The sequence below is a fragment of the Zalophus californianus genome, chromosome 2 (assembly GCF_009762305.2).
Source record: "Zalophus californianus isolate mZalCal1 chromosome 2, mZalCal1.pri.v2, whole genome shotgun sequence".
Taxonomy (NCBI): domain Eukaryota; kingdom Metazoa; phylum Chordata; class Mammalia; order Carnivora; family Otariidae; genus Zalophus; species Zalophus californianus.
In genome coordinates, this window is record NC_045596.1 from 964126 (window position 1) to 990413 (window position 26288).

The window sequence follows — 26288 nt, forward strand, 5'->3', positions numbered from 1 at the left end:
CGTGCGGCGGGCCGGGCCTCAGTCTCCGCCGCCAGCCGAGCCCGGTGGGTTCTCCCCGCCGCGCAGGGCTCACCTCCGCCGCCTCCGGCGGCTGACCCCTGCCCGCCCTCCGCGGGCCCTCCGCGCCCCTCCGGCCCGCCGCCCCCTCCCCAGAACCCCAGGCCCCAGCTGGAGCCCCGGGAACGGGCTTGGTGAGACCTCGGGCGCGCGGCGACGGCTCCCTCGGCGCCCGCCCCCCTCCTCGGTGTAGACAGAACGGGCGCAGTGCTGTTGCTTCCCAGTCGGCTTCTCCCCGTTGCCAGTTCGAGTACCAGGGAAAACAAAACATGCCAGTATGTACTTCAGACTTTTATTAAATACCGTATCGCTCAGATACAATAAACTTGTCTTTATAAAACTAAGTAACTTTCTTTTGTAGTAAAAATAACCCAACTCGGTCCCTCGGCAGCACCTGAAACCCTGGGCGGAGGCTGTGCTTGCCGTCCCCTCCGACGGCCTGCATTGCGGGTACCCTGGCGGCCCACGAAACTGAGCCGCCTCGGCTCCCAAATCCCTGGGCTTCAGGGTGGCCTCCGGCAAGTCACGCCGGCTGGGTCCCTCACCCTTGCTTCACACAGCCAGGTTAGGGGGGCCTAGAGCTACAAGTACGAGGGCCCCCTCCAGCAACCACATGGGCCAGAGCTGGGCCCGATGGCCTGGCTGCTACGCCCTCCTCGATGTGCCACCGGGAACTGGGAAGACGCACATCACTTTCTGATGCAGGTGGACCCTAGAGCGCCGTGGCCAGCCCTGTGCTGTGCCCCAAGTTTGTCTGCATGCAGTCTGTCGCCGTGTCTTCTGCGCAGTATCCCCTCCGGCGGGGAGTCAGGCTTGGCCTTTCTCTGGACTCACCGAGCAGCAGTAGGCACGGAGGTGCATGCCCTCCAGGAGACAGGCAACCCCCAGAAGCATGCAGCTAAAGAAGAGGAGTTGAGAGAAGCCAGCCCCTAACAGGAAGTCCAGGATCTCCCGGGGCCAGATAGCAGGTAGGGGCCACCCCACCCAGGAAGCCCCAGGCAGTGCTCTCACCCTGGAATGGCACCCCAGTCTCTGCACCGCCAGACTCTCCCCCAGACCCTCAGAGCTGCCTGGTAGGATGCAAAGGGGACACAATAGCACAGAGCCAGCAGCCAGCTTGGAGACAGGAGCCTGGAGGACAGACTGCAACCAGTTTGGATGAACCTGGGTCTGGCGTGTAACTGAAAGGCAGGTGTGTTACATAAAATTAAGGCAAGTGGTTCAGGGTAGGGCCATGGGGGCAGATCCCTGGTCTCCAGAAGACAGCTCAGGTAGCCTCACAATGCTCTGGAAATGGGCCCCACACCATACTGTGTTCCAAGTCCAGCAGCTACCCCCACCTGGAGAAACAAGAAGCAAAGGAAGCGGAGGCACTGAAGTCCCAACACAGTGACACTGCTAAAGAAAACTTCCTTTTTAAACAAAAACCCTCGTCCTTCATCATGCTGGGGAAAGAACCCCTGGCTGACAACACAAACGAGGGCCTGGAGCCCTGGCTGCTCCTCATGGTGATTGTGGGGTCCCTTAGCAGGGCTCGCTGGGACCCCCAAGGCCACTCCCTTGCTCCAGCCAGCAGGCTCAGCGCACGGCACACACATCCAGGATGCAGAAGCGTGCACGGCAGGTGGGGCAGGGCACGCGGCTGGCGAGCCAGGTGTCAGGGCGCTGTGGGTCCTGGCGGCTGGCGAACCACTTGCCCATGCAGGTGAGACACCACATGGGGCGACAGTAGCACTGCTGGCACTCGCCCTCAGCTGCCTCTTGGCAGGTCTTCACCAGCTTCACACTGGCACGTGTCTGCATGCAACCAATGCATGCCTCCAGCTCCTGTGGGCGGGCGTAGAGGGTCACAGGGAGCCTGGCCCGACGGCCCTGTGCCCCCCCACCCACCCAGGGGGCCTGGCCTGTGGGAACCCACCTGCCCCCACCCAGCCCTCACCTGGCTGCTAGGGACCGAGTAGGTTGGGTTGACCTCCACCAGGGAAGCAAACGTCTCCAGGAACAGGTCGCCCAGGCTCTGATGGATGACCACGTTGGCCGCACTGCGGATGGGTGCGCGGAGTTTCTCACACAACTCACCATACTCCGTGGAGTTCAGCCTGCACAAGGTGGGGGCTGCTGGGCTGGGGCCACTAAACCAAGGCCCCTCTACAGGGCAAGGCCATCATTCCTGGTGGGGATGCCGAGGTGCCTCTAGGGTGACAGGGCACCCACAACCACACAGAATATGGGAGCCCAGGCACAGCCCAGTCGCCTGATAAAGACCAGCCTGCAAAGACAGCCCTGAGGCCAGAGCCCACAGAAGGAGAGCACCGACCACCTCCCCTCAAGGGATGCAGGGAGGGGCAAAGAGAGTGGGGAGATTGCAGCTGAGACAGAACGCCTGGCTTTCACCAGATTCAGGCACAAAGGGGATCACAGAAGAGGAACAATGGACTGGCCGAAGCCTGAATGGGACAGGAAGACCTCGGCTTGGGCCCCAGAGCCAAGACAGCCACCAAGCCTCGGTCCTGTACCACCCCCCAAGCATCCCTAACACGGTCCCCCGAAAAGAGCTGCAAAAGGCAGCTCAGAGGAGAACACAGAGAAAGCAAAGGCAGAGAGTACCTATGGGGGTGTGAGGGAACAAGGGGCCTTGAGGGAGGGTTCCGCTGGAAGGGTGGCTAGAAGAACGTGCTCCACGCATCACCGCCTCCCAGAGAGCCCAAGACTAGAACCTGACTGCTGGCTGCCTCCGGCGCGCCCCAGCCTCACTGTGACCCTGGCCACAAGCGTACCTACCGGATGTCGAAGGCCCGCACCCCAGGGCTGGCACTGGCCACGTGGATGGTGAGGAGCTGCACAGGCAGGCTGGAGTCCGCCGAGAGCGCATGCTGCCGTGACCCTGTCACGGTCAGGTGCACGTCCTGCTGCCGAGCCGCGTGCACACGGTACGTGGTCACCTTCATCACCCACGTGTCCGTCACGATCACACGAGCCCCTGGTGCCCCCGTGGCAAACTTATCGATCCGCCGGAACTCAGTGTTGACTGAGGAGGCCACAGCCCGCCAGCCTGACTGAGGGAGGGCGTAGAGGGCCAGGGTGCGGGCCAGCGGGTGGCGGGCCCACTGATCACAGGACCAGTAGTAGATCAGCGTGCTGGCGATGGTGGGCAGAGTCACTGCCAGCAAGAGGAAGAGCCGCCAGGCCTCCGGGGCCTGGCTGAGGGAGTAGAGCTGCTTTTCTGAAGCTGCAAAGCACATGCCCACGTAGTAGCCTACAAAGGATGGGGAGGGCCTCAGCAGAAATCAAGACTGCCAGGTCATTGTTCTCTCCCCATAGTGCCCACCAAGGGCCACCCCGGTCAGCTCTCAGGGCCAGGCAATGGTACCCCACGGCAGGTGCGCTTTACCTGCCTCCACGATGACCCAGCTCAACCCTTGCCCAGAACAGTAATACAATAAATACGGGAAAGACGTTTTTAATTTACTACTTCAGTTTTACATGAGTAATACATGATTACGGAAATAGGAAAACCCAAAAAAAAAAACCCCGCAAAAACAAAAACAAGGATCTGGTGTCACCCAAAGCAGAGCTACACACTGGCCCTCCCAGGGGCGGGATCTTGGCCTCTCAACCCCAGCCCCTCTGAGGAGGAAAATCAGAGTGTGACCCATCCCAGAGCTCAGATCTGTGTGCCAAACACTAGCAGAGAACAATGGGGAACACCATAGCTCCAGGGCCCCCGCTGGCTAAATCAGGGCCAATGTGCATATCCGAACGACTGACGTAGATAGATAATGGATACCTGCGTGAACACGTTTAAGGCTGCAAAGTAATAGTAAACATTTACTGTTGATCAGGCTACCACATTTAAGATAATTTATCGTGCAGCAGTAAATAATATGCATACAAGAGTTTCAAAGCTTTTCAAAACAGGTTGAAAAGGAAGAGAAAGACCCTGGGGCTGGCCACAAGGCCAGGCTCCTCCACCTGCATGAGTCACTGAGCTCCCTACGTTCTGGTTTCTCCGTCCATGTGTAGCACGGTGATGGCCCAGCCACTCATGGGCTTATAGAAAGGATGTGGCTAAAAGGACTCCAGAAAACTGTGGGGACCCTTAGTTCCCAGGGCAGAAACCCAACCCACGACCGTCTCAAGAGCCCAAGTTCCAAGCCGCACTTTCCTCATCTGAGAAATCAGCTAATTGGTAACCCTGCCTTACCGGGGTGCTGGGGCCTCAAGCTGAGAAAGCCACATAGTTACCCCAACAACAGGCAGAAACCACTTGACCAAGGATACCACCAGACTGCCACCAAGAAGGCCGTGTCCTTCTTGGCATGGGGAGGCAGCCCTCCTGCACAGACCTGGCCTCAGCCCAGCCCCCTCCAGGAGGCTCTCCACACCTGGCCCAAGGCTGCTGTGCCCTGCTGACAGGTGGAAACTCCTGAGTCCACTGAGCCAGCCACCGGGGCCCAGCAGCCGCCCGCCCTTCTAAACCTGCTTCTGTTCTGTATCCTCCAGAGAACGAACACACACACACACACACACACACACACGAACACGAACACGAACACACACACCCTCCCTCCCTCCCTCCCTCTTTCCAGCCAGTCCCCTGTCCAACCAGCCTCTCAAGAGGCCAGAGAGCACCTGGTCTCCGCCCAGACCAACCCCTGGGCCACGTGTGAGCATTTTGCCCCCGCCACACACACAAACACGCCCCCCCAGCCTCTGCACCTGTGACACCCCCATGGGGTTACCCATCTCCGCCTTTCTAACACCCACCTTCCAAAGCCTGGGACAAGGCCACCTGCTCTCCCAGGTCCCTCCACCTTCGTTAGAATCAGTTAACTCATGTCGCTCTCCTGCGAACTGCCCCCACAAAATGACCTGCCACAGCTAGGAGAAGCATCATCACCTTTGCCCGCCCCCCAATATTCTAAGCCTTCATTTCTGCCACCTGCAAGCAGCCACCTGCCGCCAGCACCCTCCTCTCCGCCGCGGACGCGAGAGGCCCGTCTCAGAGCGCACGGGCTGTTAGTCGAAAGCCGCGCTCTCGGGGTCAGCGTCTCTCCTCGGAACGACCGGGGGTCCGCGCGCCCTCCCCCGACTCTTCACTTCCGGGGTCCCGGAACTCGGCCGCGAGCCCGAGGGGCCACTTAACGCCCACCAAGGGGGACACAGGCCGGTGCCGCCGCGCCCCGAGGACCCTCCGGGGGAGGGTCCGGCCTGCTCACCGAGCGGCAGCAGCGAGTGGCACAGCAGCGTGGCGGACGTGCGGCGCAGGTGGTAGGGCACGAAGGCGGCGTCCTCGCTGCCCAGCCAGCCCGACAGCAGGTTCTGCACGGTGAGCCCGGCCGAGTGGAACTCGGTGGGCGTGAACACGAAGCACACGGCGAACACCAGGTAGGCCAGCGTGAAGGTGACCTCCGGGCTGTCCATCGCGCCGCCGCGGCCGCCAGGAAGCCGTCGGAGAGAGGCCCGCAGCCCCCGACGGGAAACAGACCCGAGAATTCCGAGCCGGTGGGCGGTGGCAGGTGGGCGCCAGCCGGCGCGGGGCGCTCTGGGAGAGGGTGTCCCCGCCCGCGGGGCATTCTGGGAGATGGCGTCCCGTCCGCAGGCCGGCGTGGGGCGCGCTGGGAGACGTCACATCGACGCGGGGCACCCTGGGAAACGGAGTTGCCGCGCCCCGTACCCAGCCAGCCGTGCTGAGACCTCGCCAGTCCCCGCGAGGGTCGGGCTCCATCCCACGGTCCGCCCTGGGGGCGGCTGCAGCTGGTCCCATTTTACAACTGGGGAAGCAGGCCCGAGCCGACGGTTCTCAGGCCCTGGCCTTCCCACGCAGCCCAGTCGCGTCCGCGGCAGACCCCGCCCCTGCCCCCCGCAGCCGCCGCCCGCCAGCGGCCCCGCCCCTCCGCAGGCTCGGCGAGCGGGGATTCCGATGGCTTCCGGCGCCCGCCGCGCCCAGCGTGCCCCCTCCCCGGAAGCGGAGCCGCCGGCGCCCTGGAGGCGTGGCCGCGGCGCCCTGTGCGTCCCGCCCCCGGCCGCGCGCTGATTGGCCGCGCGCTCCAACCGTCGGTATTTGAATCGGCGGCGGGCGGACGGTCTCCCGGACTCGGCGCCTCCCGCTCCCTCGGCTTCGTGTGGCCGCCGGCAGGTAGGCGGCGGCGGCGGCGAGGTCCCGGGCTCGGGCATCCATCCCCACCTCCTGCCTCGGGCTCCGCGCCCCGGCCCCCGACCCCCGCCGCAGCTGGGCGGCGCCCGCCCTCCTCCCTCTGCGGCTCCTCCCGCGGCTCCGGGGTGCGCCGTCCGCACAGCCCCCCTGCTCTCTTGGGCCCACCCTGCCGGCTCTTGCTGCCGCCCTACCAGGGGCACCTTCCTGCCGGGGCCACCGGCAGCCCGTGTGCCTGGTTTCCGGCCGCAGCCCGTGGGCGGAGACGCCTGCGGGGGCTCCTTTGTCGGTCCCCGGGAGGTCGGTGTGTCAGGGTCCCTCGCGGCCCGGTCCGTTGGCCTCCCTCGCCGTCACCGCGTGACCTCGTCCAGCCTCAACCACCACCTGCATCCGCGCCTTGCAGGGGACACCTCGCACCCTCTGCGCCATCGGCTCGCCGCCCGCTCCCCGTAGGCGCGATCCCCAGCCCTTCCCGGCCCCGCGGCGCCGCGCCTCCCTCCCCGGGGCAGCTCGGTGCTGCTTTCTCCGCGCCCCACCTGCGAGCCGTCGCTGACTCCAGCTGCGCCGGTCCTGCTGATTCCCCCCAGCTGCTCGGCGCAGCTCCGCCCTGTTCCCCGCGCGGACCTGGACCTTCGCTCACCGGGCTGTCTGGCCTTGCAGCCTCTGCCCGGGAGCCTCCTCCCCATTGTCCGTGGAAGCCGGACCTGACGGACTTGCCACGGCTGTTCTCCCACCTTCCTCAGGAGAGGGACTGCGGAACGGTGTCTAGGTCCCCTCCCTCGTGCGTCCCACAGCCATCCAGCTCTCCTTCCCCTTCCCAGTGTTCACGCCAAAAATCTGAAGGTCGCCCTTTTGTTTCTCCCCGCCTTCCAGATGCCTTGTGGGCCCGCTGGCCAAGCCAGGGCTGCTCTCTCCACCCCTGGCTGGCTGCGGGAGTCTTTGACCCCCACTTCCCTCCTGCCCTTCCCTGGCCCCCCCGCACGTATGGCCCCACCCCCATACCTTCCAGGGCGTCTTGTTATCCTGACTCGCCTCTTTCCAGGGCACCCTTGCTCCTTCTGCCCCCACCACCCCGGCCTTGCTCTTCAAGCTGCAACTTCCAGCACCCCCACCACCAGCAAATACCTGTGATGTTCCCATGGACAGGCCCTCCGGCGACTCCTGGGTTGGGAACCTCATGCTGGTGACCATCTTGAGGACCTTGGGAAGGGGGGTGGGGACTGTTCTAGAACCTTGTGGGTCTCAGTGGAGGTCGCTGGTATATATTTCTAGACTCCAAATCTCAGTGTAGAAGCTTTTCAACTCCTCACCGAGTAATTCTGGATCTGCTGCTTACTGCCTTGTCCCGCTCTCCCCCTGGGCCTCGGCCCTCACGATGCCCCAGCGTGCTCCTCTCCCAGCCTGTGACAGAAGGGCAAGCCCCAGCACCCTTCTGCTTTCTTGCTCTCGGCCAACTTGGCAACCTGCTCCCTCTGTGCTGTGGCCTCAGCACCTTCAGCGGAGGCCTGAGGGGAGACCCAGGCTTTCTGACAGGCCAGCACCCCTGTCTCCTGACCTTTACCCACTAAGTTCAATTTTTTTTTTTTTAAGATTTTATTTATTCATTTGACAGAGAGAGACAGAGCAGGAATACAAGCAGGGGAGTGGGAGAGGGAGAAGCAGGCTTCCCGCCGAGCAGGGAGCCCGATGCGGGGCTTGATCCCAGGACCCTGAGACCATGACCTGAGCCGACAGCAGACGCTTAACCAGCTGAGCCACCCAGGCGCCCCAAGTTCAAATTGTTTTGAGGACCTGATTCTTCTCCCTTGTCCTGTGGGCTGAGGGCCCTTATGGCTCTTTGTCCTGGGAGGTGGCAGCTGCCCTAAAACAGGACAAGGACTGTCTGGTGGAGGACGTGCTGCCTGAGATGTGACCCATCTGTGCAGGAAGGGGACATCGGCCCTGTGAGGCTAGCTCCTTGTCCTGGCCCTTCATCCAGACTGCACAGCCCTCATACTGACGTAAACTGCCTGCTTTTCCAGAATGAGTCTGCAGATCTACAGTGATGAAAACGTCACTGGTGACAAAAGTGCAGAAAACTGCGAGTTCCTGTTTTCACCACCGGAACTTACCGGAAGACTATCTGTTCTTCGTCTGTCACAGAAAGAAAATGTGCCACCCAAGAGTGTACTCAAAGCTATGAAAGTAAGCACACTTTGCCCGTGTAAATCTACTGTGTGTCACCCACTAGGTCACCCTGGGACTTTCTTTCCTGGGGACTTACGGAAGTGGGCAGGGCACTGCCGCCATAGTGGTTGAAGACTTGAATTATTGAACAGGTCTCCTCCTCCCCCAACAGGTGACTTTTCAGACTCCTCTGCGGGACCCACAGACGCACCGGATATTAAGTCCTAGCATGAGCAGCAAGCTCGAGGCTCCTTTTACTCTGGAGGATGCTGTTGGGTTAGAAAACTCTCCTCAAAACCGGACCCAGAAAGAGAAGTAAGTGTTGATGCTGCTTAATGTACTGTAATTTGTAACGTCTCCAGCGGACACAGCAGAAAAATTCTGTCTTGTCGTTAGTCACATCTGGTCGAGTTCCTCCCGGTTTCTGCTCTGAGCTCATGCGACGTGTTGCCCGGCATACTCGCGTTGCAAGTCACTTGTTAGTAGAAAAGCAATTAACAAAATGCGTAGAATAAGTTTTTTTGTTTAAGATTTTTTTACTTGTTGGGGCGCCTGGGTGGCTCAGTCGTTAAGCGTCTGCCTTCGGCTCAGGTCGTGATCCCAGGGTCCTGGGATCGAGCCCCACATCGGGCTCCCTGCTCGGCGGGAAGCCTGCTTCTCCCTCTGCCACTTCCCCTGCTTGTGTTCCCTCTCTTGCTGTGTCTTTTTCTGTCAAACAAATAAATAAATTCTTTACTTTTCTGTCAAACAAATGAATAAATTCTTATTTTTCTGTCAAATAAATAAATTCTTTACTTTTTTTTTTTTTAAAGAATTTGTTTGACAGAGAGAGACAGCGAGAGAGGGAACACAAGCAGAGGGAGTGGCAGAGGGAGAAGCAGGCTTCCCACCGAGCAGGGAGCCCGATGCGGGGCTCGATCCCAGGACCCTGGGATCACGACCTGAGCCGAAGGCAGACGCTTAACGACTGAGCCACCTGGGCGTGCAAGATTTTTTTACTTGTTTATAAAGAGAGAGCACAAGTGGGGAGGGGCATAGGGAGAAAGAGAATCTCCGTCTCACGATCCTGAGATCATGACCTGAGCCAAAACCAAGAGTCAGATGCCCAACTGACTGAGCCACCCAGGCGCCCCCAATAAGTTTAAGTTTTATGCCCCAGTCCTTTACTGTGCTTTTGCCAACACATTGGCCTGGTTTTTGTTTCTCTAATTTCATGAAATGTCTGAGCATGTCTCCGAGTAAGGATGCTTTGGGTTTCTTTTTTCATACCCACTGGGGTCTCCTTTCTGTTTGCAAGTCAGCCTTGGGTGTTCTCAAGATCTCTCAGTCTTGTCTTTGTCTTCAGTGAAAACCTTGATCTTTCTGTGCCCCAGATTATGTAGCTGGTGGTCCCCAACTGAAAGGGGGAAATAGGCAAGCAGAAAAAACCTTAACTGTGATTGTGTGTCATGTTTCTGCTCTCTCGGAAACCTGCGTGATCTAGTTGGTCTACCAATTTTGATTTATGAGGATATACTTGTGAAAGTTAATCTTAGGAAGAGGGTTGAGTGAACATTCTTTTTTTCTGTTTTTAGCTAATGTCTTCTCGGGGCTTAAATTCTAATTAAAAAGCTAACAGGTTCCTTCGTGTTAACTAAGTGTGTTTCTGAAAAGCCAACAGCTCGCCAAGGAAGTTGACACCAAAATGACCAATGGAATTCTCCAGAAACGAATGGTGGCCAATGCCAACCCCCCTCCTGCAGATGTGAGACCAGCCTCTGAAGATAGGCAGTATTCCAGTGGGCCCACCTCAGCTCACCTGGCCAGCCTGGATCCCTCAAGCTCTCCCCAGATACCAGAAACGTTTGAAGACCAAGTGGCTTCTCTAGGACAAACATCTGTGAGCCTTGAGCAAGCCTTGGAGGAAAGTGTTCATTCTTATTTCTTAGAAAAAAGTGTTACCTCCACCTCGGAAATCTTAGAAGACCCTTCCCAGGTGGCTCCCCAACACCGAACAAAAGACTCTCCCAGAGCTGCCAGAGAAAGCTCGAACCAGGTCCCTGCTTCCTCGGCCAGAGCTGCTTTGCCCCCTGGTACTCCCCCCACAGGAGCATGTGAAGAAGGGCCCCTCACAGACCTGTCTGGCGAGGCCCCAGCCGGCCCTGAAGACCCCTCTGGTCCTGGGAACACCATCCTGGCCAGCCCTCTGAAGGCTGGAGGGGCCACGTCCCCAAGTCCTCAGAAGAAAGAAGCTGATGGCCAGAGGGCCAGCTCTTGGAGCAGTGGGCCCATAGAACTAGAATCTGATTTCTCTGACAATGCTACCAGCCAAACATTGCCCCCACCAAGGGAACTGGGAAAGAGAGCCAGCCTTAAACCTCCCTCTAGGATATCAGAGGTGAGGCAGGAAAAGGCCTCCGAGGAGACAGGCGAGGGGCCCGTTCCCCTTCCCCTGGGATCTTACAACCTGGACTGGAATAAGCTGGATGACCCAAACCTTAACCCGTTTGAAGATGGAGGAGAGGCCCCGCCCCCAGAATGCCCCCAGAGCAGGCCAGCCGAGCCTGTGGCCAAGGAGCTGTCTGCTGGCCCTGAGGCCCCAGGGCACTCCTCTCCGAACCAGTGAGTACTTGGTGGTGGTGGTGGCGGGGTAGTCGCTCAGCAGTGTGCATGCCGGAGGACCCCAGGCCAGAGAAGGGGCTGGGGGGCTGCTGCTGGTCCTGGATCCCAAGGCTGAGGAGAGTGCTCACAGCCACTGCAGGTGGCCAGTGAGAAATGGTGGAGGAAAGCACACGGTGGCGCCCTGTTCATCCCCTCCACGGGGGCGGGGGCTGTCCTCATGCTTTCTAAGAGCGTTTTCTATAAAAAACCTGGAGCTTTAGAAAGATCTCTGAACATCATCCGTGGCTGCAAAGCCAGTGGAGTGGCTCTGTGCACTTACTGTGGTGCTCCAGGCTCTCGTGGCGCCCTAGGGATGGCGGCTTCATGGCCACCAAGGGTTTAGCCAGTGCCCGGCCACCCAGCACTCGCACGGGCAGCTCTCGCGGGCTGTGTGCAGCCTGTCTCTCAGCCACGAGTGCACCCTGACGGTCCTGGAGGCCACCTCCCCGCTACTGGCCCAGCCTGGCCCCCGGTGACCTTCCCTCCAGCACGCTTGCCCGTTTCCTGGAGAAATAGGACAAGTGAACCCTTGGGGTTTGCTCTCTGAGCTGAAACAGCCTGAGAGCTCCTTGCCAAGGTCCCTGGGAAGCTCATGCTCCTTGGGCAGTTGAGGTGGGTGGGGACGGCTCTGCTGGGGACTCGAGCGTAGCCCCTGACCTTCGAGGCAAGGGTTCACAGGGCAGGAGGCAGCTCAGTGCCGGGGAACAGGCCCTACTGACCCCATCTGTTCAGGCAGGTGCCTTCAGCCTCCACGGATGACACGCCTGTGGCACAGACCGCAGCCAGGACCCCGGGCACAGCAGGCAAGGTATGGACGCAAGCTCGGCCCATGCTGTCGTCCTGCGTGCACATGGGCAGAGGGCGGCCAGTGGAGACCGGGTGGGACACAGCGCGGCACCCCATCTTGACGAGACTGGGCGAGGCACGGGTCCTACACGGGACCTTTGACCTCACGACATGCCCGAACTGAGTCGCCCTTCTTCCAGGAGGGAGCTACAGACTGTGCAGGTGTATCCGCCCCCACGGGCGGCCCGGGCGGTGAGCCTGTGCCCCCCACTCCTCCACGGGGCCCGGAGCCTGCCTCAGAGCTGGATGAGGAGCACTTCCGAGACCCAGCTGAGGGTACGTTGTCCCCGGGTCACTTGTCTGTCCCCGCCGGCTGGTTGCTGTTCTGTGAGTGTCCGTGTTCAGTGGTGATTTCGGGAGACTGCCCCATAGGCAGCTCTCTTCCCTGACTTGAAGCGACACACGCAGGGGCTCTGGACACTTTCAGGACATACCCCTGGTGTAGGGATTTCCAGGACCGGAAATCAGACTCGGGAAAGGTTCTGTGCAAACACACAGGCGGCAGGGGCCTTGTTGGTTGGTGGAGAGGTCCTGTTGGAAGGGTGAGTCCAGACAGAGAACACACAGCTCTGACCTTCAACACGGGGGGTCCTCCGGACTCTGAGATGCTTCCCGGGAAAATCTAGGATGCAATTGAGAGAGAAGGTAACTTGACAGGGTCTCGATGTGGCTTCCTTCACCTTGAGGCGGAGAGGAGACTGGGCACAGAGGGCAGGGTCGGGTCGTGGCAGGACGATCCCAGGGAGATCCCGGAGCCACACGGGGGGGTTCCCTCACTGAACGTCAGGTTTTCACGGGTCCTCCACCTTGTAGCGCACGCCGCCGCTTCGTTCCTTTCCCAGCCGAGTAGCCTACCACCGTGCGGATGGACCTCGACTGGCGTTTCCATTCACCAGTTGATGGGCGTCTGGGTTGTTTGCTCGTAAGACTGCCGCGAACATTCATGTCCACGCGTCTGTGTGGACGTGAGTGTCCCGTTGGTTTGGGGCATAAACCTAGAAGGGGAATTCCGGGCCACACGGTAACTCTGGGTGACGCTGAGGAGCCACCAGCTTGCTCTCCGAAGCGGCTGCACCACGTGACGATCCCACGGCAACAGTGTTTGAGGTCCTGATCTCTCCACGGCCTCGGCAGCTCCCCTGGGGGCCTCTGTGACTCTGATTCCAGCCTCTGGCTGGGGCCATGCGGGGGGGGGGGGGGTTGCCCCCTGCATATGGATTTTTGATCTGCATCTCCCTACTGATGAGCACCTTTTCACGTGCCTTTCACACCTTCTGTGGAACGTCTGATGGGTCCTTTGCCCTGCTGTTTGACTCCGAATTGCCTTTTTGTTACCGAGTTGTAAGGGCTTCCAATCTATCCTAGGTAGGGATTTCTTACCGGATAGGTGACGAACGTCTCCCAGTCTGTGGGCTTTCTCTCTCCCCGTGACATCCTTGAAGCACAGATATTAATCCTAAAGTCTCATTTACCATTTTTTCTTTTGTTCTTTGTGCTTTTGGTGTGAAGTGTAAGAAATCTTTGCCAAATGCAAATACAGTAACACGAGGATTTGCCATTACATTTTCTAAAAATGTTATAGTTGTAGTTCTTATATTTGGGTTTTTTATTTATCTTGAGTTAATTTTTCTATACGATGTGAACCACTTTTAGGTTTTTTAAGTGAAAGTCTCTATTGTCCAGAATTCAAGGACCGTCTAGGGTCATTTTAAACAGTAGCTCTTAGCCCGGGAGATTTGGTCCCTTGGGACACTTTTGGTTGCCGCACCTGGAGAGGTGCTGCTTCTCTCCCGACAGCCCACAGGACGGCCCCACAAGGCGACCCGGCCCCAGGTGTCATTAGCGTGAGGCCAGATTGGTGGTCCCCGTTGTGGGGTGGGCGGGAGAGGGCGGGTCACAGCTCTGGGGCGGGGCCGCCAGTCACTGCGCCAAGCAGCCGAGTGCACCGCGTGTAGGTTGGTGACCGCCACGTATGGGTGGGTGACCACTGCACTGACGCTCTCCCTCTCAGTTCTAGGCACAGGAGCCGAGGTGGATTATCTGGAGCAGTTTGGGAGTTCCTCGGTGAGTACCTGCGCTGTCATGGCAGTCTGTTCCAAAGTACGCTTCTCCAAAGGGGGCTCTTTCTAGAACAGCCCTGAGTCACTGTCCCGCTTCCAAAATCATGAAGGTCCTACTCACACACCAGTGGTGTCCGTGCTGTGGCGACCGTCTGAGGCTCCCCAGGGCCCCTTCCCGAGCTGCACCTGTGGCCTCACGGTGCCCATCTCAAGCTCCCGTGCAGAGGGGAGCTCGAGGGCATGCTGCTCTGTGCTGGGGTCTCCTCAGGGCCCAGCCTTTGGGGCCATCATCCCTCAGGTGACAGTGAACCCGCTGACTCATCGACCCCTCAGTTTAAGGAGTCGGCCCTGAGGAAACAGTCCTTGTACCTCAAGTTTGACCCGCTCCTGAAGGACAGCCCTCCGAGACCAGTGCCTGGGGCTCTGGAGACCAGCAGGTACGCCTCCCCTCTGGCTGTGGGGCTTAGTGCGGGCGGGTGGGCTGGCTGGCGGTGGCCATCGACCAGAGATTTCTAGACTCAGTGGGGACATTCATGACTCTGCCTCAGAAAAGTAGACCCCAGTGGAGCTCTCTCGAGCCCCTCAGGTGCAGGAGGAGTGACTATGGGTCAGATCCAGGCTTTGCCTGGCTTCCTAAGGAAGGCCTTGTGGGCGCACATGGCTGGGTGGCGGCTTGCGCCATGTGACGGAGCCATGAGGTAGAGTTGAGCAGTTGTAACAGGTTGTTCTCGGCCTTTGGGGAAAATGGGTGCATTTACCTCCTGTTCTGGGGTCTCAGTGCACAGGACGTGGCCGTGCCTTCCTCAGGAAGCCCGCCCGAGGCGAAGCTAGTGGAACTTGACTTCCTAGGAGCCCCAGGTGCTCCCGTAAGTGCTCCTCTCCGGTAATGGGCCTGACTGTATGCTGGGGGTGCAGAGCCGCTCCTTGGCACAGGGTGGCGGGGGGCTCCCTGTGCTGCACTGGGAGCCCCCGGCCTCTGAGGGCCTGTCCCCCCACAGATGCTGGATCCCCTTCCCTGTGTCTTTGGGCCTGCGGGTCCACCACTGCCCGTGGGGCCCATTGTGGACGTGCTGCAGTATAGTCAGAAGGACCTGGACGCGGTGGTGAGGACGGGGCACGGGGGGCTGGGTTCCTGGCGCGGGGCAACGCCCACGGGCGGAGGGGCTAAACAGCTCTGAGCACCGGCTTTCCCGGTGTGGCTGCAGGGAGAGTCATGAATGTCTGCTCCCTGGTTCCGCAGCTCAGTGTTTCCACCCAGCATCTCCCGAGAAGCTGCTTACACACTGAAGGGCTCGGGCATCCTCCACAGGCACTGCTCCGGCCCCCCCAGGGGTCGTAAAGCGGGAAGCCAGCCCCTGGGCAGTGTTTGGCTCGGCCTCTCTTGGGAAGCCTGCGTGCTGGACCCGGGCTGTGTCTGCTGGCCGCTAAGTCCTTCCCTGGTCTTAGTGCCCCATGGCCACCTGTCCTGCTCAGAGCCGGCCCAGGAACTCACGGTGTGAGGCCCCCCCCGCCCCCCACAGGCTGTGCCTGCGGCAGGAGGTGTCCCCCATCCACCCACACACTGACGTGGCTCGTGGGGGCTGATGGGAACCCATAGCGTCTGACCGACGATGTTCCAGGGAGCCACGTGCTCTCCCTGGGCACCCGCTGGCCCCACCACCGCCCCCAGCGGGGACACAAGGTCCTCGGCCTGACCGGGGCTCCTCATGGCCACTCCCCCGACTCAGACACGTCGCCGCAGGGAGCCTGGGCATGAGGGGCACCCAGCATCCGCGTGCTGTGGTTTGTGCAGGTGGAGGCCACACGCGAGGAGAACGCGTTGCTGAGGAGCAGGTGTGAGGCGCTGCACGCCAAGAACCTGGAAATGGGGTAAGGCCCACGGCACGCTCTGGGCGACTTGGGCTCGCTTGCCACAGGTGGTCACGGGCACCTCCATTCTCCCCACAGGAAGATAATGGACGGGTTTGAGGGGATCGTGTACCAGGCGATGGGTGAGTGCTGGTGGCCACGGGCCTCTCTGCTGGAGCAGCTGAGGCTGGTGATGGGGCGTCTGGCAGTCGGGGGCCGGGTGGCACCAGAATTGCCCAGACCCTGGGTGCGTGTGTGGGGTCCCTGCCATGGTCGCTGTACCCACAGTCTGCCCCCCACACCCCCAGGGGCCACGCGTCCAGTGTGGGCTCCAGGTTTTGGGCACTGGACGTGTCAGGCAGGGCTCGGAGTGAGTACCAGTCCTCACCCTGGGCAAAGCCTCAAGCTCCCGCAGGTTCCCGTCCCCCCACCCAGGGCTGGCTCTCGGGGCCCTCCCCAGGCTCTGCTCGGGAAGATCACGTAGGAGGGGGGCCCTGTCACCCGGCCCTTAGTGGGACCACGGGTGGGCTGCCCACCTCTCCTCTACCACTGTGCGTCTCCTGCCTCCTGTGTGCTGTCTGGGGGGCCGGCATGTCAGATGCTCCTCTCATCCCAAGTGCTTTTTCTCTTCTCAAGAGGAGGCTCAGAAACAGAAGGAACTTGCAAAAGCGGAGATCCAGAAGATTCTGAAGGAAAAAGACCAACTGACTTTAGACCTGAGCTCCATGGAAAAGTCTTTCTCTGACCTCTTCAAGCGGTTTGAGAAACAGAAGGAGGTGATCGAGGGGTATCGCACGGTAAGTGGTGCCGAGCGGGCCCGTGCCTGTCCTCCCGCAGAGAGGGTCCCCGGGGGTTGTGGTCAGCCATGGAGCTAGCCTGCCCCATGTCCTTGGCTTGGTCAGGAAGATAACCCAGGTGGCACCTGGCCGCGCCTTCCCCTTGCCGCCGGGCCCAGGCTTGGGGGACATTACTGTTTGTCCGGGGATGTGAGCAGAGGGGGGGCCGGCCATGAGGCCCAGACGGGAGACAGCCACGGCAGGCCGAGCGGGTGCCTAGGTGTGCAGCGGGCACCGAGGAGCTCCAGTGGCTGCCTTCTAGAGGAGGGCCTGGGCCACTCAGACCTCAGTGGCCCCGCTGCATGGGTGCATTCTGGGCACACAGCCGGGCAGGACTCCCCCTGCGGCCGACACTCTCACCCTCTGCAAGGGGAGTCCCCCAAAGGAGCTGGTCCCCTCCCAACTCCAGCCTTCCCCCTGCCCACACCCCTCCCTACACCCCTGCCTCTCAGCTATTGGCCTCATCAGGGCCTGAAACCAGACCTAAGACTCGGCTGCAAGGGTGTAGACAGCCCCGGCCGCGTGTCCAGATGTGCCCTCCTGCGGTCAGCAATGCCCGCCAGAGGCGTGGGGGCCGTGGCAGCCGTGAGGGCCAGGGGTCCGATGTGGCAGGAGGGGGGGGGGGAGGAGGGAGGCCTCCAGCTGTGTTCACGTGGCCTTCCTCGTCGGAGCTGCTGTTTTGTTAACGTCCCAGAGACCCTTGGTGGTGGACCCATCCACACCTGACCAAAAAGCCAGGCCTGGGGGGCTCCGACGGTGGCCTGCTGCAAGCGGTTCACGTCTGCTCGTTCTCTAAAGAATGAAGAGTCACTGAAGAAGTGCGTGGAAGATTACATAGCAAGGGTAGAGAAGGAAGGCCGGCGGTACCAGGCCCTGAAGGCCCACGCGGAGGAGAAGCTCCAGCTGTGAGTGCGGGCGGGGAAACGTCTGGCAAGCCTGGGGCGGGACATACCCCGCGCCTGGCCTCTCAGCCCCCCCCCGTGTGTCCCCAGGGCCAGCGAGGAGATCGCCCAGGTGCGCAGCAAAGCCCAAGCGGAGGCCTTGGCCTTCCAGGCCAGCCTGAGGAAGGAGCAGATGCGCATCCACTCGCTGGAGAAGGCAGTCGAGCAAAAGGTGGGCACACAGGACCCCCGGCGCCTGGCGGTGGGGGGGGCGCCCTCCCGGCTCGGGGACCTGCCCTGTAGCACATGCCCTCAGCCGGTACCTCGTACGAGGGCCCTTGGCCTGCCCCCAGGCTGCCGCTTCTGAGAATTGCAGGATCCGGGGCACCTGGCCGGCTCAGTCAGAAGAGCGTGGGACTCTGCTCTCAGCGTTGTGACTTCGAGCCCCACGTGGGATGTAGGGAGGACTTCAGAATAAAATCTTCGGAAAAACAAACAGGGGTTTGACTTTTCTCCTTCAGACTAAGGAAAACGAGGAACTCACCCGAATCTGTGATGACCTCATCTCCAAGATGGAGAAGATCTGACACAGAAGCTCTCACCCCATTTGTTTTTCTGTCTGTGTGTCTGTGAAAGTTTTTTCTCCTCTCTCTTGACCTCTTGTTTTTAAACTAGACTGCTTTAAAAAGAGTAAATAAAGTTTCCCTTTGGTTCGAGTGTTGAAGTTGCCTGGTTTTGACTACAGTGTGGGTTTCTGGCTTCGGCCAGAGGCTGACCCGGCTGCTGCTGCCATGACCCGCACACCTCGAGCTTGCCCGGAGGGCGCCAGCCCTGCCATCGTAGGGCCACGTGGTCCCCAGCAGGGGGATGGTTGGCCTGCGTCCCGGGGTGGGGCTGTGGCCCCCACGTTACTGAGGTGCTTTGTGGTCATGGTGAATGAACACCTACCGTCGTGTTGAGCGCCGTCCTGATGACAGGGTGGGCCTCACGCCACCCACTGCGAGGCAGGGCTCCCCAGCTGGACCCCACAGCCTCCTGGGCCGAGTCCGGGGTGGAGCTCCCAGAAGCGGAGTTTGACGCCTCTACCGGACGCTTCTCTGGAGCACCCTGACCAGAGCGGGCATCTGACCCGGGACGAAGGCACGGCGCCTCCTAAGTCAGGGGTCTCGACGTGGGTGTCTGAGTCAGCGACCCCTCGATGGCTATCAGGACTGCGTGCGGGGGGGGGGGGGGGGGCGGGGGCCTGCCGTACACACTTCCTGGACCCTCGGACGCGCCCAAGCACAGTTCTTACTCCATCTCCTGCTCGCTGACCACATGGTACCAGGGACGGGGCCAAGAGGGGGCCCTTGCAGGGCAAAGGTGAACCTCTGGGACAGGTGGTTTCTGAACCAGACAGAAGCGAGGCCCACAGGGACACCAGGGGACCCTGGACGCTGGTCTCCGGGACTCTGATACGTGACCCAGTACCCTGGAGCCGTGTCCTCACAGTGTGACCCCTAGGTGCAGGCATGGGGCTTCCTTAGAGCCTGACGGGGTCGGTCTGGGCAGGCTGAGGCCCCACACTTGGAACCTGTTCCCAGGCGATGCTGGTAGTGCTGCCAGGCTCAGAACTCACTGTCCTCAAGGAGCAGGCAAAGGGCACCAGCCTCTCCTTAGCCCAGTCCGGGTGCTAAGGAGGAACGGCCGGCAAAAGGGAGCAGGGGATCCGGCACAGAGACCCAAGCCAAGGCCCGCCCAGTTAGGAGGCCTCTGAGCACCCCAGCGCCACCACACTCAGCTGGGACTCAAGCTGGCGACTGGCCTCCCCAGGACAGACCTGGGGGTGGGCAGCAGTGCCTGACCAGCCACCATCAGGGGGCGCTGCCGGCTGTGGGCCTTGGCACGGGGGGGGGGGGGCGTGGGGGGGGGCAAAGAGGGAGGTGACTGTGGGGCCAGCCAACAGGGCATCCAGGACCCCGGAGGTGGAGGGCATGTTTGCTCTCAGCATTGGCAGGAAAGTGCCTGGTGCTGGGACAAGGGCCAGGCTGGGAGCAGGAACCATGGGGCCACCCAGGCTCCAGAACCCCCACTGCCCTCACGACCCTCCTGTCTCCTGTCCCACGGTGTCCCCCATTCCTAGGGCACCTCCTGTCGGGCCTCTTCTCTAGAACGCCAGGGCCTTCCTGTGCTCTAGGACCTGCTCCCAGCCGCAGCGGTGGAGCCCAAGCCCCAGGGCAGGCCCCCAGGACGCCGCCGCCCAGCCGTCAGCCTCTGCTCTAAAGCCACTTCTCCGAGCGGCCTCCCGGACACCCCCAAACCAGCTGTGTCTGGGGGCCTTCACTAGCCCTGCCCGGGCCCCCTGGAAACGAGGCCTACACAGAAGTGACCCTCCCACACAGAGGCCACCCCTCGCTGCCCCCCTGCAGGCAGGCCTGACCGCCCCCACCAGCCAACAGCCTCCTCTGCCCAGAGCCTGTGATGCCTCCAGGCTGCCGGCCGTGCCCCCTCCACTGCCCCATTCTCCTGCGTGAGGTGCAGGTTAGGGGCACTTGCCCCCGGAGGGCATCCTCCTGGGTGTCCCTGCACCAGGCCCCACGGCACCAGCCAGCAGAGGGTGCGGGCCAGGAACGCGGCACCCCCCACACCCACCCAGCCCCAGGTCCTGCCACTCGGAAGCAGGGCTCTGGGCCCCTGCTTGTCGTGCTGGCCCCTTCCCCAGAATGCCTCGGGCTCCTGCTCTCGACATACAGTCTCCCCACCCTACTCCAAACCTAGTAACCCCTTCCCCGGCACCCCATCTACCCGCCCCACCCCTCCCCTGCACAGGAACCCCCGCCACACTCTCAGGCAGGTGCTCCACAGCTCACCCCCACCCAGAGGAGCTTCCAGAGCCGAAAGCCACTGGTGGGGAAGAGGCCGGGCAGGGCGCAGTAGACGGGGATGGCAGGGGGACCGGGGCCTGAGTAGACAGGGCCGGGCAGACAGGCAGCCGGCAGGCTCCCCGGCTCCTGGGGCTCAGAGCTGCAGCTCGTCCGTGGCCTCACCCACCCACAGGCCCAACCAGCCGAGGGGGCAGGGGGCCGTGTGGCTGCAGGGCTCCGGCTCATCCTGGTAGAGTCAGGGCTCCCCGAAGGGTCGGCAGTGGCAACCTCCTCACCCAGCTTGGCCTGCCTGCCGGCCGCCAGGGCCCTATCCCCGTGGGGGCCTCTCTGAGCCAGGCCAGTAGTCTGCCCAGAGAAGGCCACTGGGGGCAACTGGCCATGCTGAGGACACGGCTGCCGGGCAGCATCCTGGGCCAGGAGCCTCTCTTCAGGACAAAGGGGCCTTGTGCAGCTGAATGGCTGTTTATCCTGGAGCCCGAGTTAACTCGGGGCTGCAAGGCCGGGCAGGCCTGGCACTGGGCTTCCCCGGGGAAACACGGCCAAGCCAGGCATGCCGCCGTGGGGCTGAAGTTCCATGCCCCTGCGTGCCCTGCATGGGACGCCAGCGGCGCCCGGGGGCCTCGGGCCAGGACGGGGGCATGGGGACTCAGGGGCTGTCCTGGGCGCTGCCTCCCATCCCTGGGGCTGAGCAGGGGGAGGTCGTGTCAGCAGGGCAGCAGCCATGGCCACAGAGGCCTCGTGGACGGGGCACCCAGGGGCTGCCCCCGCCTTCTAGAGTGCAGGAGCGGAGGCCCCCAGCCTGCAGACACACCCTCTCTTACAGGTTGTTTGCAACCCCCAAACTCCTCCGTGGAAGCCCTAACCCCCCGCGGGATGGCATTGGGGGGCCCTCAGATGGGACCTGTGTCCTCACAGAAGAGGAGAGGGGAGAGGTCGCTGGCCTCCTGGCGAGGACACCGCGAGAAGGTGGCCGTCTGCAGGCCGCCACCTCGACCTCAGACTTCAGCCTCCAGAACCGTGAGAAACAACGGTCTGTCGTTGAAGGCCCGGTCCGCGGGGTTCGGTGATGGCGGCCGAGCGACGGAGACACTCACCGTGACCGGGGCTGCCCAGCCGGGGGCCCGCCCACCACCGCACCTGTCCTCCCTGCAGCCATGGCCATCCACACCCCGCTGACGGGGTTCCTGGCCAGGGGCTGCCAGCGCCATGGGGGAGGAGCGGGATGGGGGTGCAGGGGGACTGGCCCCCCTCGGTGCCCCCGACTCCTTACCCGCCTGCAGCTTACTGTAGCTCCCTCCAGCCATGGCCTCCCCCTGAAGTCAGGTGCTGCATCCCCTCACAGCTGCCCCCAGCCCAGGCTGAGCCCCAAACCCTCCTTGGCCCCTCAGAAGGGAGGCAGGATTTCCGCGTGGCCAAGCGGGTGCCCAGAAGGTCCCATCTGTGCCACTGTGCCCTCTGGGAAGACCAGATGGTGTTTACGCCGCGCGTGCCCATGGGACCTGGGTGTGCACTCTGAACTCCCTCACTGGCCCCTCAGGCTCCTGTCACCTGCACCCTGGGCAGGTCCTGGCGGGGTGGAGGCCGACAAGCCACCACACACTTGGGAACAGGAGCAGGCTGGAGACAGGTGGCCACCAGGGCCAGTGGGCAGCATGGGGCCAGAGAAGGGGGTCCTGGCTCAGCAGAGGCTGCCTTGGGGGCCCTGCTGGGGTGTGAGGTGTGTCCGTGAGGTGGAGAGCATGCCTATAGGGGCCACATGCGTGGGAACAGCCGCACGCACCCTGGCCCTGCTTCCTAGAGGCCTCCCTTCCCAGGACCCCAGAGCCCAGGAGCCAAGTGCTGACCAAGGCTGTTAAGGCTGTCGGGCGCCATTGGGCCCAGCAGCCTGCAGGGGGTGCCATTGGGCTGACTTGAGCCACCTCCAGCTGAGCAGCGACCTCGTCCCAGTGGTCAGGCCCAGCCTCCACGCTGGGTCTCCTGGACCCCGACCCTAGGGCACCAGGGGGCCACCTCCAGCCATCGGGGGCACCAGTCTTCCCCCCCTGCACCTACCCCCTGCCCTGTGGACGCCCATGCACCAACCTAGGCCCCCCACAAACTCTGGAGGGCAGGCCCAGGCACTATAGGGGTGCTAGGTGAGGCATGCCAGGCCCAGAGCAGCCAGGGGGCCAGCCATCATCCGCTGAGGGTCTGGGCAAGCCAGAGATGGAGCTGCCAGCAGAGGTCTGTGGCAGGGCCCAGCCCCTTCCGTCCCTGGCCCAGTCCCTGTCCAGCGGTGGTCCAGGGCGCGGGGCGGGTGCACCCTGGCCCCTGGCACCACCAGCCAGGCCCCAGGACACAGGGTGTGCTGGGCTCATGGCCCCCACCTCAGTAATACTTTCGGAGCGGGCCGGACTCAGAGAAACACCCCTGCCCCCAGCCCGGCCCTGGGCTCCAGGCTGCACGGTTCACAGGTGTCTGTAGCCTGACCACGTGAGTGGATGAACGTGTGGACACTAGGCGCTCCCCCGGGCACCCTGCTCTAGGACAGGGCGTGAGGTGAGGGCACCATGCCTCCTGCACACAGTGCGTGGGAAGACAGACACAGCGAGTGAGGGGCTGTGCCCAGCATGTTGGGGGCCAGGTTCCCGGAGGCGGTGACCTCTGACCCGACCGCCCTGGCCTGCGTCCCGCTCTGGGTCTGCTTGCTGCCTGTCCCCCCAACCCCACAGACACACCCCGGGCCCACCCTGGGCTGGGTTCCTTGGGACTCAGGTGTCCGCTCAGCAGGGGCAGAGATGGGGCAGACAGGGTGCTCATGCTTCTCTAGACCGGGTGCCCTGTGACGCTCAGCTTCCCCGAGGAGGGGGCTCTGAGCTGGGCTGCAGACGGGTGGGCGGCCTGTGTGACTCTGGCCTAGGCCTGCTGTCTACCAATGGGTCTCCGAAGGCACTGTGTCCGTCCACTCGTGGGAGGGGACTGGGCCCACCTTGGGGGCTCTTCTGGCAGGACCCGCTGTGTGGGCAGCGTCCCGGGGGGCCTCTGGGATGGTGTTGAGGGCTGTTCCTGCACACAGCCGGAGAGCGCTGGGTTACAGCCAGCCCAGGGGGTCCCACCAGAGGGCGGTCTTTCCCCGGTGTGCCAGGCTGGCAGGGCCCTCGGCGGGTGGGGCCTGGAGAGCCTCTAAGGACCCAGCCTGGGGCTGAACCACGAGCATCCCACGGGCAGGCAGTGTCTCCGCCCTGTGGCGTGCAGGGCAGCCTGCTTGGGGTGTCGACCTCAGGTCTGCCCAGAGCCCATCTGTCCCTCCCACCCTGGCCAGAGCCAGCTACTGAGGCCATGCCTGGCCCTCTCGGGGGCCTGTGGCTGCAAGTCCTGACGGCAGGGCTGACCAGAAGGCAGTGGATGGTGCCGGGGGGCGGGGGGGCGCAGGCAGGGGCTGTCAGCCAGTGGGTAGCCCCCTGCCCAGACCCCTAATGGCCCCAAGATGATGGTGGGACCTCAGACCCTAAGATACTGCACACACACATCATCCACACACGTATCAAACATGTGCAGAGGGCCTTCGCCGTTCCAAGCGCTGTTCCCAGCCTTGGGGGTCCAGTCCCAGCCCTGATGGAGCCCACCTTCTGGTGGAGGGCGGGGTGAGGGGCAGAGATGCAGGAATAAGCAAGCAGATACAGAATGTGCCGGGAGGTGGCAGTGCTGTGGGGGAGGGCGCAGAAGTGCCCCTCGGGGGTGTCTGCACCCCAGGCACCCCTCCAGCCAGTAAGATCGAGCAGCTGCCTCCCCGGCCTCACCCCCTACACAGCATGGGCACTAGGCCACTTCCGTGGAGCTTCCCAGGCAAGGGGACTCACTCCCCTCCCATGCCAGGCAGGCAGAAGCTCCAGGGACCCAGAGCAGCAGGGAGCATGGGAGGGGCACCAGGGAGGGCTGGCCCCCATACCCTGCCAAGACCTCACAAGACCTCACATTCCCACAACGTGCAGGCAGCCCCCATCCCCGACTGGCCCGGCCGCTCACCAGTGGGCAGGTGGGTGGGGCAGCATCTGTCCTGGGAGACCGAAGATCGGGCTGGCCTGGCTCTGTCCCCTGCTCTTGGGACCCCAGGCAGGGCCCTCACCCTCTCTGGGCTGTATAGAGTTTGTGGGCCAGGGACCCTCGGGCTCCTCTGAACTTGGAAGGTGGCCTCCCACCAGGGTCCAGACCCATCCCCGTCAGATGGGCTGGGGCTGGTGGGTGTCACCCTGCACCAGGCCAAGCAGCCAGAGCTGCCCCCACACTGGGCAAGCCCGAGGTGGGGGGCACCTCTTGCACAAGCACCACGCCAGGGAGGCCTCGAGGAATCAGAAACACATGGCCAGGCCAGCCCAGTGTCCCCGTATCCCTGCATCCAGGCCTCGGGCAGCTCACCCACAGAGCAGAGCCAGGGCGGGATCCACCAGGCCTTCCTGCCCCCACCCGCCTGTCTGCACCAGGACACACCACCCAGCTCAGCATGTGTGCCTCCTCCACTCTGAGGCTCATGCCTCCACGCCTGGCCTTGTCCGTGGAAGGTGGGCCCTCAAAGCTGTAGGTCAGGGTTGCTCCCCCGTGAGTGGCCCTCCCACCCCAGTAGCCTGAGCCTCCGGGCTTCCCAGGGTGCTCGTGGGCATCCAGTCCTGGACGTGGCAGCACACCGCCGGGGGGCAGGTTCTGGGGCTCCTGTCACTGTGGAGGACAGCAAAGGGAGCTGACCCTGCAGCCTGCCTCCAGGGCAGTGGGTTTGGCATCCAGGCCCTGGTCACTCCATGCTGCTGTCAAGGCCCAGGCCTGGGGACCCTGCCATGCTGCTCACCATTCCTCTTCGTGGGGTACAGCACCATGGGCCAGCCCAGCCTTGAGGGGCTTCCTGGAGGAGGGGGCTCCTGAGCTGGGATCTGGATGGAGAGTGGGCATGGCCAGCAGAGGGCTCCTCTCCAAGAAGTGTCGGAATGCTGGTCAGTGCCTGACCGCCCAGCCTCTCAGCTGGTAGGGGGTCGCCCTGTCCCCCTGGGGAGGCCTCACCCAGCCCCAGGGGCACCTGGGCCAGGCAGGCACGGGCCGGATCTGTGCCCGCCCTGACGTGCCCACCGTGTTGCCGCTTCCCTCCGGGAGTGCACCCTACATGCCAGGTGCCGGCTCGCCTGCCAGGAGCATGATCTCACTGCACCCCCCTCGGCAGGGCGGGCTGGGCGGTACCCCACCCCACAGGCGACGTGACTTGCCCGAGGTCCCACAGCCATCTCGGCCGCTCCCTGCCCTGCCCTGATCATCGGCTTCCTGGAAAAGCCCAGGGGTTCCCGAGCCTCCATGCCCTCACAGGGATGGCGACAACCCAGAGCCGGGGCGCTGACAGAGCCCAGGACAGCCGGGTGGCTGGCGGGCACGGTGGACCGGAGCACCCGAAGAGGCGGTGACCCCGGGGCTCGGGACGCCCGGGGCTGGGCCTTGTCTGGCTGGGATCCCTGGGAGGGAGCGGGCAAAGCACGGTTGTTGTTGACACGTTTCCTCTGCCCCGTTTCTCCCGGGCTCCTCTTGCCAAGCAGGAAGTGCTGGGGCTCTCCCACGGGCCACTGGCCAGGCCTTCTTGACACTTCTGGGAACCCCCTCCCCACATGCTCAGAAAGCAGGAATGTGCCCTCACCCCGAGCCCAGGCTTGTCTGGCCCAAGGTGCCCCACCGGGCCCAGCCTGACGTGCCCCTCCCTCCTGCCAGGGACAGGCGGGCAAGGCCAGCTTCCTGGAGGAGGTGCCCTGGGCCTCGCTGGACACCAGCCCAAGGACTCTGGACAGGGACTTAGCTCGGGCAAGGGAGGAAGCTGAGGGAGACAGAGACCAGGGCACAAGGCTGTGGGGCCCCAGGCGGAGGCTTTTCTCTCTAGCGGTCCCCTCTCTCATAGCTGGGCTCTGAACCCCATCTTCACAGTAGGGTCC

The 26288-nt window shown here is 62.6% G+C and overlaps 2 protein-coding genes across 8 annotated transcripts; one reads left to right on the plus strand and one right to left on the minus strand.

The window, feature by feature from the left end:
- Positions 1 to 335: 335 nt before the first annotated feature.
- On the minus strand, positions 336 to 5621 carry TMEM129 (transmembrane protein 129, E3 ubiquitin ligase). Of its 5 annotated transcripts, XR_003520922.2 has the most exons (5): positions 5277 to 5621; positions 2839 to 3313; positions 1997 to 2156; positions 1069 to 1884; positions 336 to 955 (listed from the first exon to the last, which is right to left on the minus strand). XR_003520922.2 is itself a non-coding variant. In XM_027599686.2 (4 exons), exons 1-4 carry the CDS (start codon positions 5479 to 5481, stop codon positions 1636 to 1638), a joined length of 1032 nt encoding a protein of 343 aa, XP_027455487.1. In that variant the 5' UTR covers positions 5482 to 5621; the 3' UTR covers positions 336 to 1635. The 5 variants fall into 5 exon arrangements, 4 of the variants coding, with proteins under 4 accessions (XP_027455487.1, XP_035581900.1, XP_027455486.1 ...); XM_027599686.2 differs by having other exon boundaries at positions 336 to 1884; positions 1997 to 2099; XM_035726007.1 differs by having other exon boundaries at positions 336 to 1397.
- Positions 5307 to 18201, plus strand: TACC3 (transforming acidic coiled-coil containing protein 3). Of its 3 annotated transcripts, none has more exons than XM_027599659.1 (16): positions 5307 to 5445; positions 8233 to 8395; positions 8550 to 8692; positions 10031 to 10978; positions 11750 to 11825; positions 12004 to 12139; positions 13875 to 13927; positions 14257 to 14360; positions 14702 to 14789; positions 14922 to 15026; positions 15716 to 15792; positions 15871 to 15914; positions 16408 to 16568; positions 17406 to 17512; positions 17600 to 17720; positions 18010 to 18201. In XM_027599659.1, the coding sequence occupies exons 2-16, from the start codon at positions 8234 to 8236 to the stop codon at positions 18073 to 18075; spliced, it is 2391 nt and encodes a 796-aa protein (XP_027455460.1). In that variant the 5' UTR covers positions 5307 to 5445; position 8233; the 3' UTR covers positions 18076 to 18201. The 3 variants fall into 3 exon arrangements, with proteins under 3 accessions (XP_027455460.1, XP_027455462.1, XP_027455461.1); XM_027599660.2 differs by lacking the exon at positions 5307 to 5445 and adding an exon at positions 5752 to 6196; XM_027599661.1 differs by lacking the exon at positions 14922 to 15026.
- The last annotated feature ends 8087 nt before the right edge of the window (positions 18202 to 26288 follow it).

What these genes read in the sequence shown, in the direction of transcription:
- TMEM129 (XM_027599685.2), bottom strand. Translation starts at nt 5,481, where the DNA reads ATGGACAGCCCGGAGGTCACCTTCACGCTGGCCTACCTGGTGTTCGCC. An exon ending in CCACTCGCTGCTGCCGCTCG is followed by an intron (nt 3,314 to 5,276) that starts GTGAGCAGGCCG and finishes CATCCTTTGTAG; the next exon opens with GCTACTACGTGGGCATGTGC. An exon ending in ACTCGGTCCCTAGCAGCCAG is followed by an intron (nt 1,885 to 1,996) that starts GTGAGGGCTGGG and finishes GCCCGCCCACAG; the next exon opens with GAGCTGGAGGCATGCATTGG.
- TACC3 (XM_027599659.1), top strand. Translation starts at nt 8,234, where the DNA reads ATGAGTCTGCAGATCTACAGTGATGAAAACGTCACTGGTGACAAAAGT. An exon ending in GCGGAGGAGAAGCTCCAGCT is followed by an intron (nt 17,513 to 17,599) that starts GTGAGTGCGGGC and finishes GTGTGTCCCCAG; the next exon opens with GGCCAGCGAGGAGATCGCCC. An exon ending in AGAAGGCAGTCGAGCAAAAG is followed by an intron (nt 17,721 to 18,009) that starts GTGGGCACACAG and finishes TTTCTCCTTCAG; the next exon opens with ACTAAGGAAAACGAGGAACT.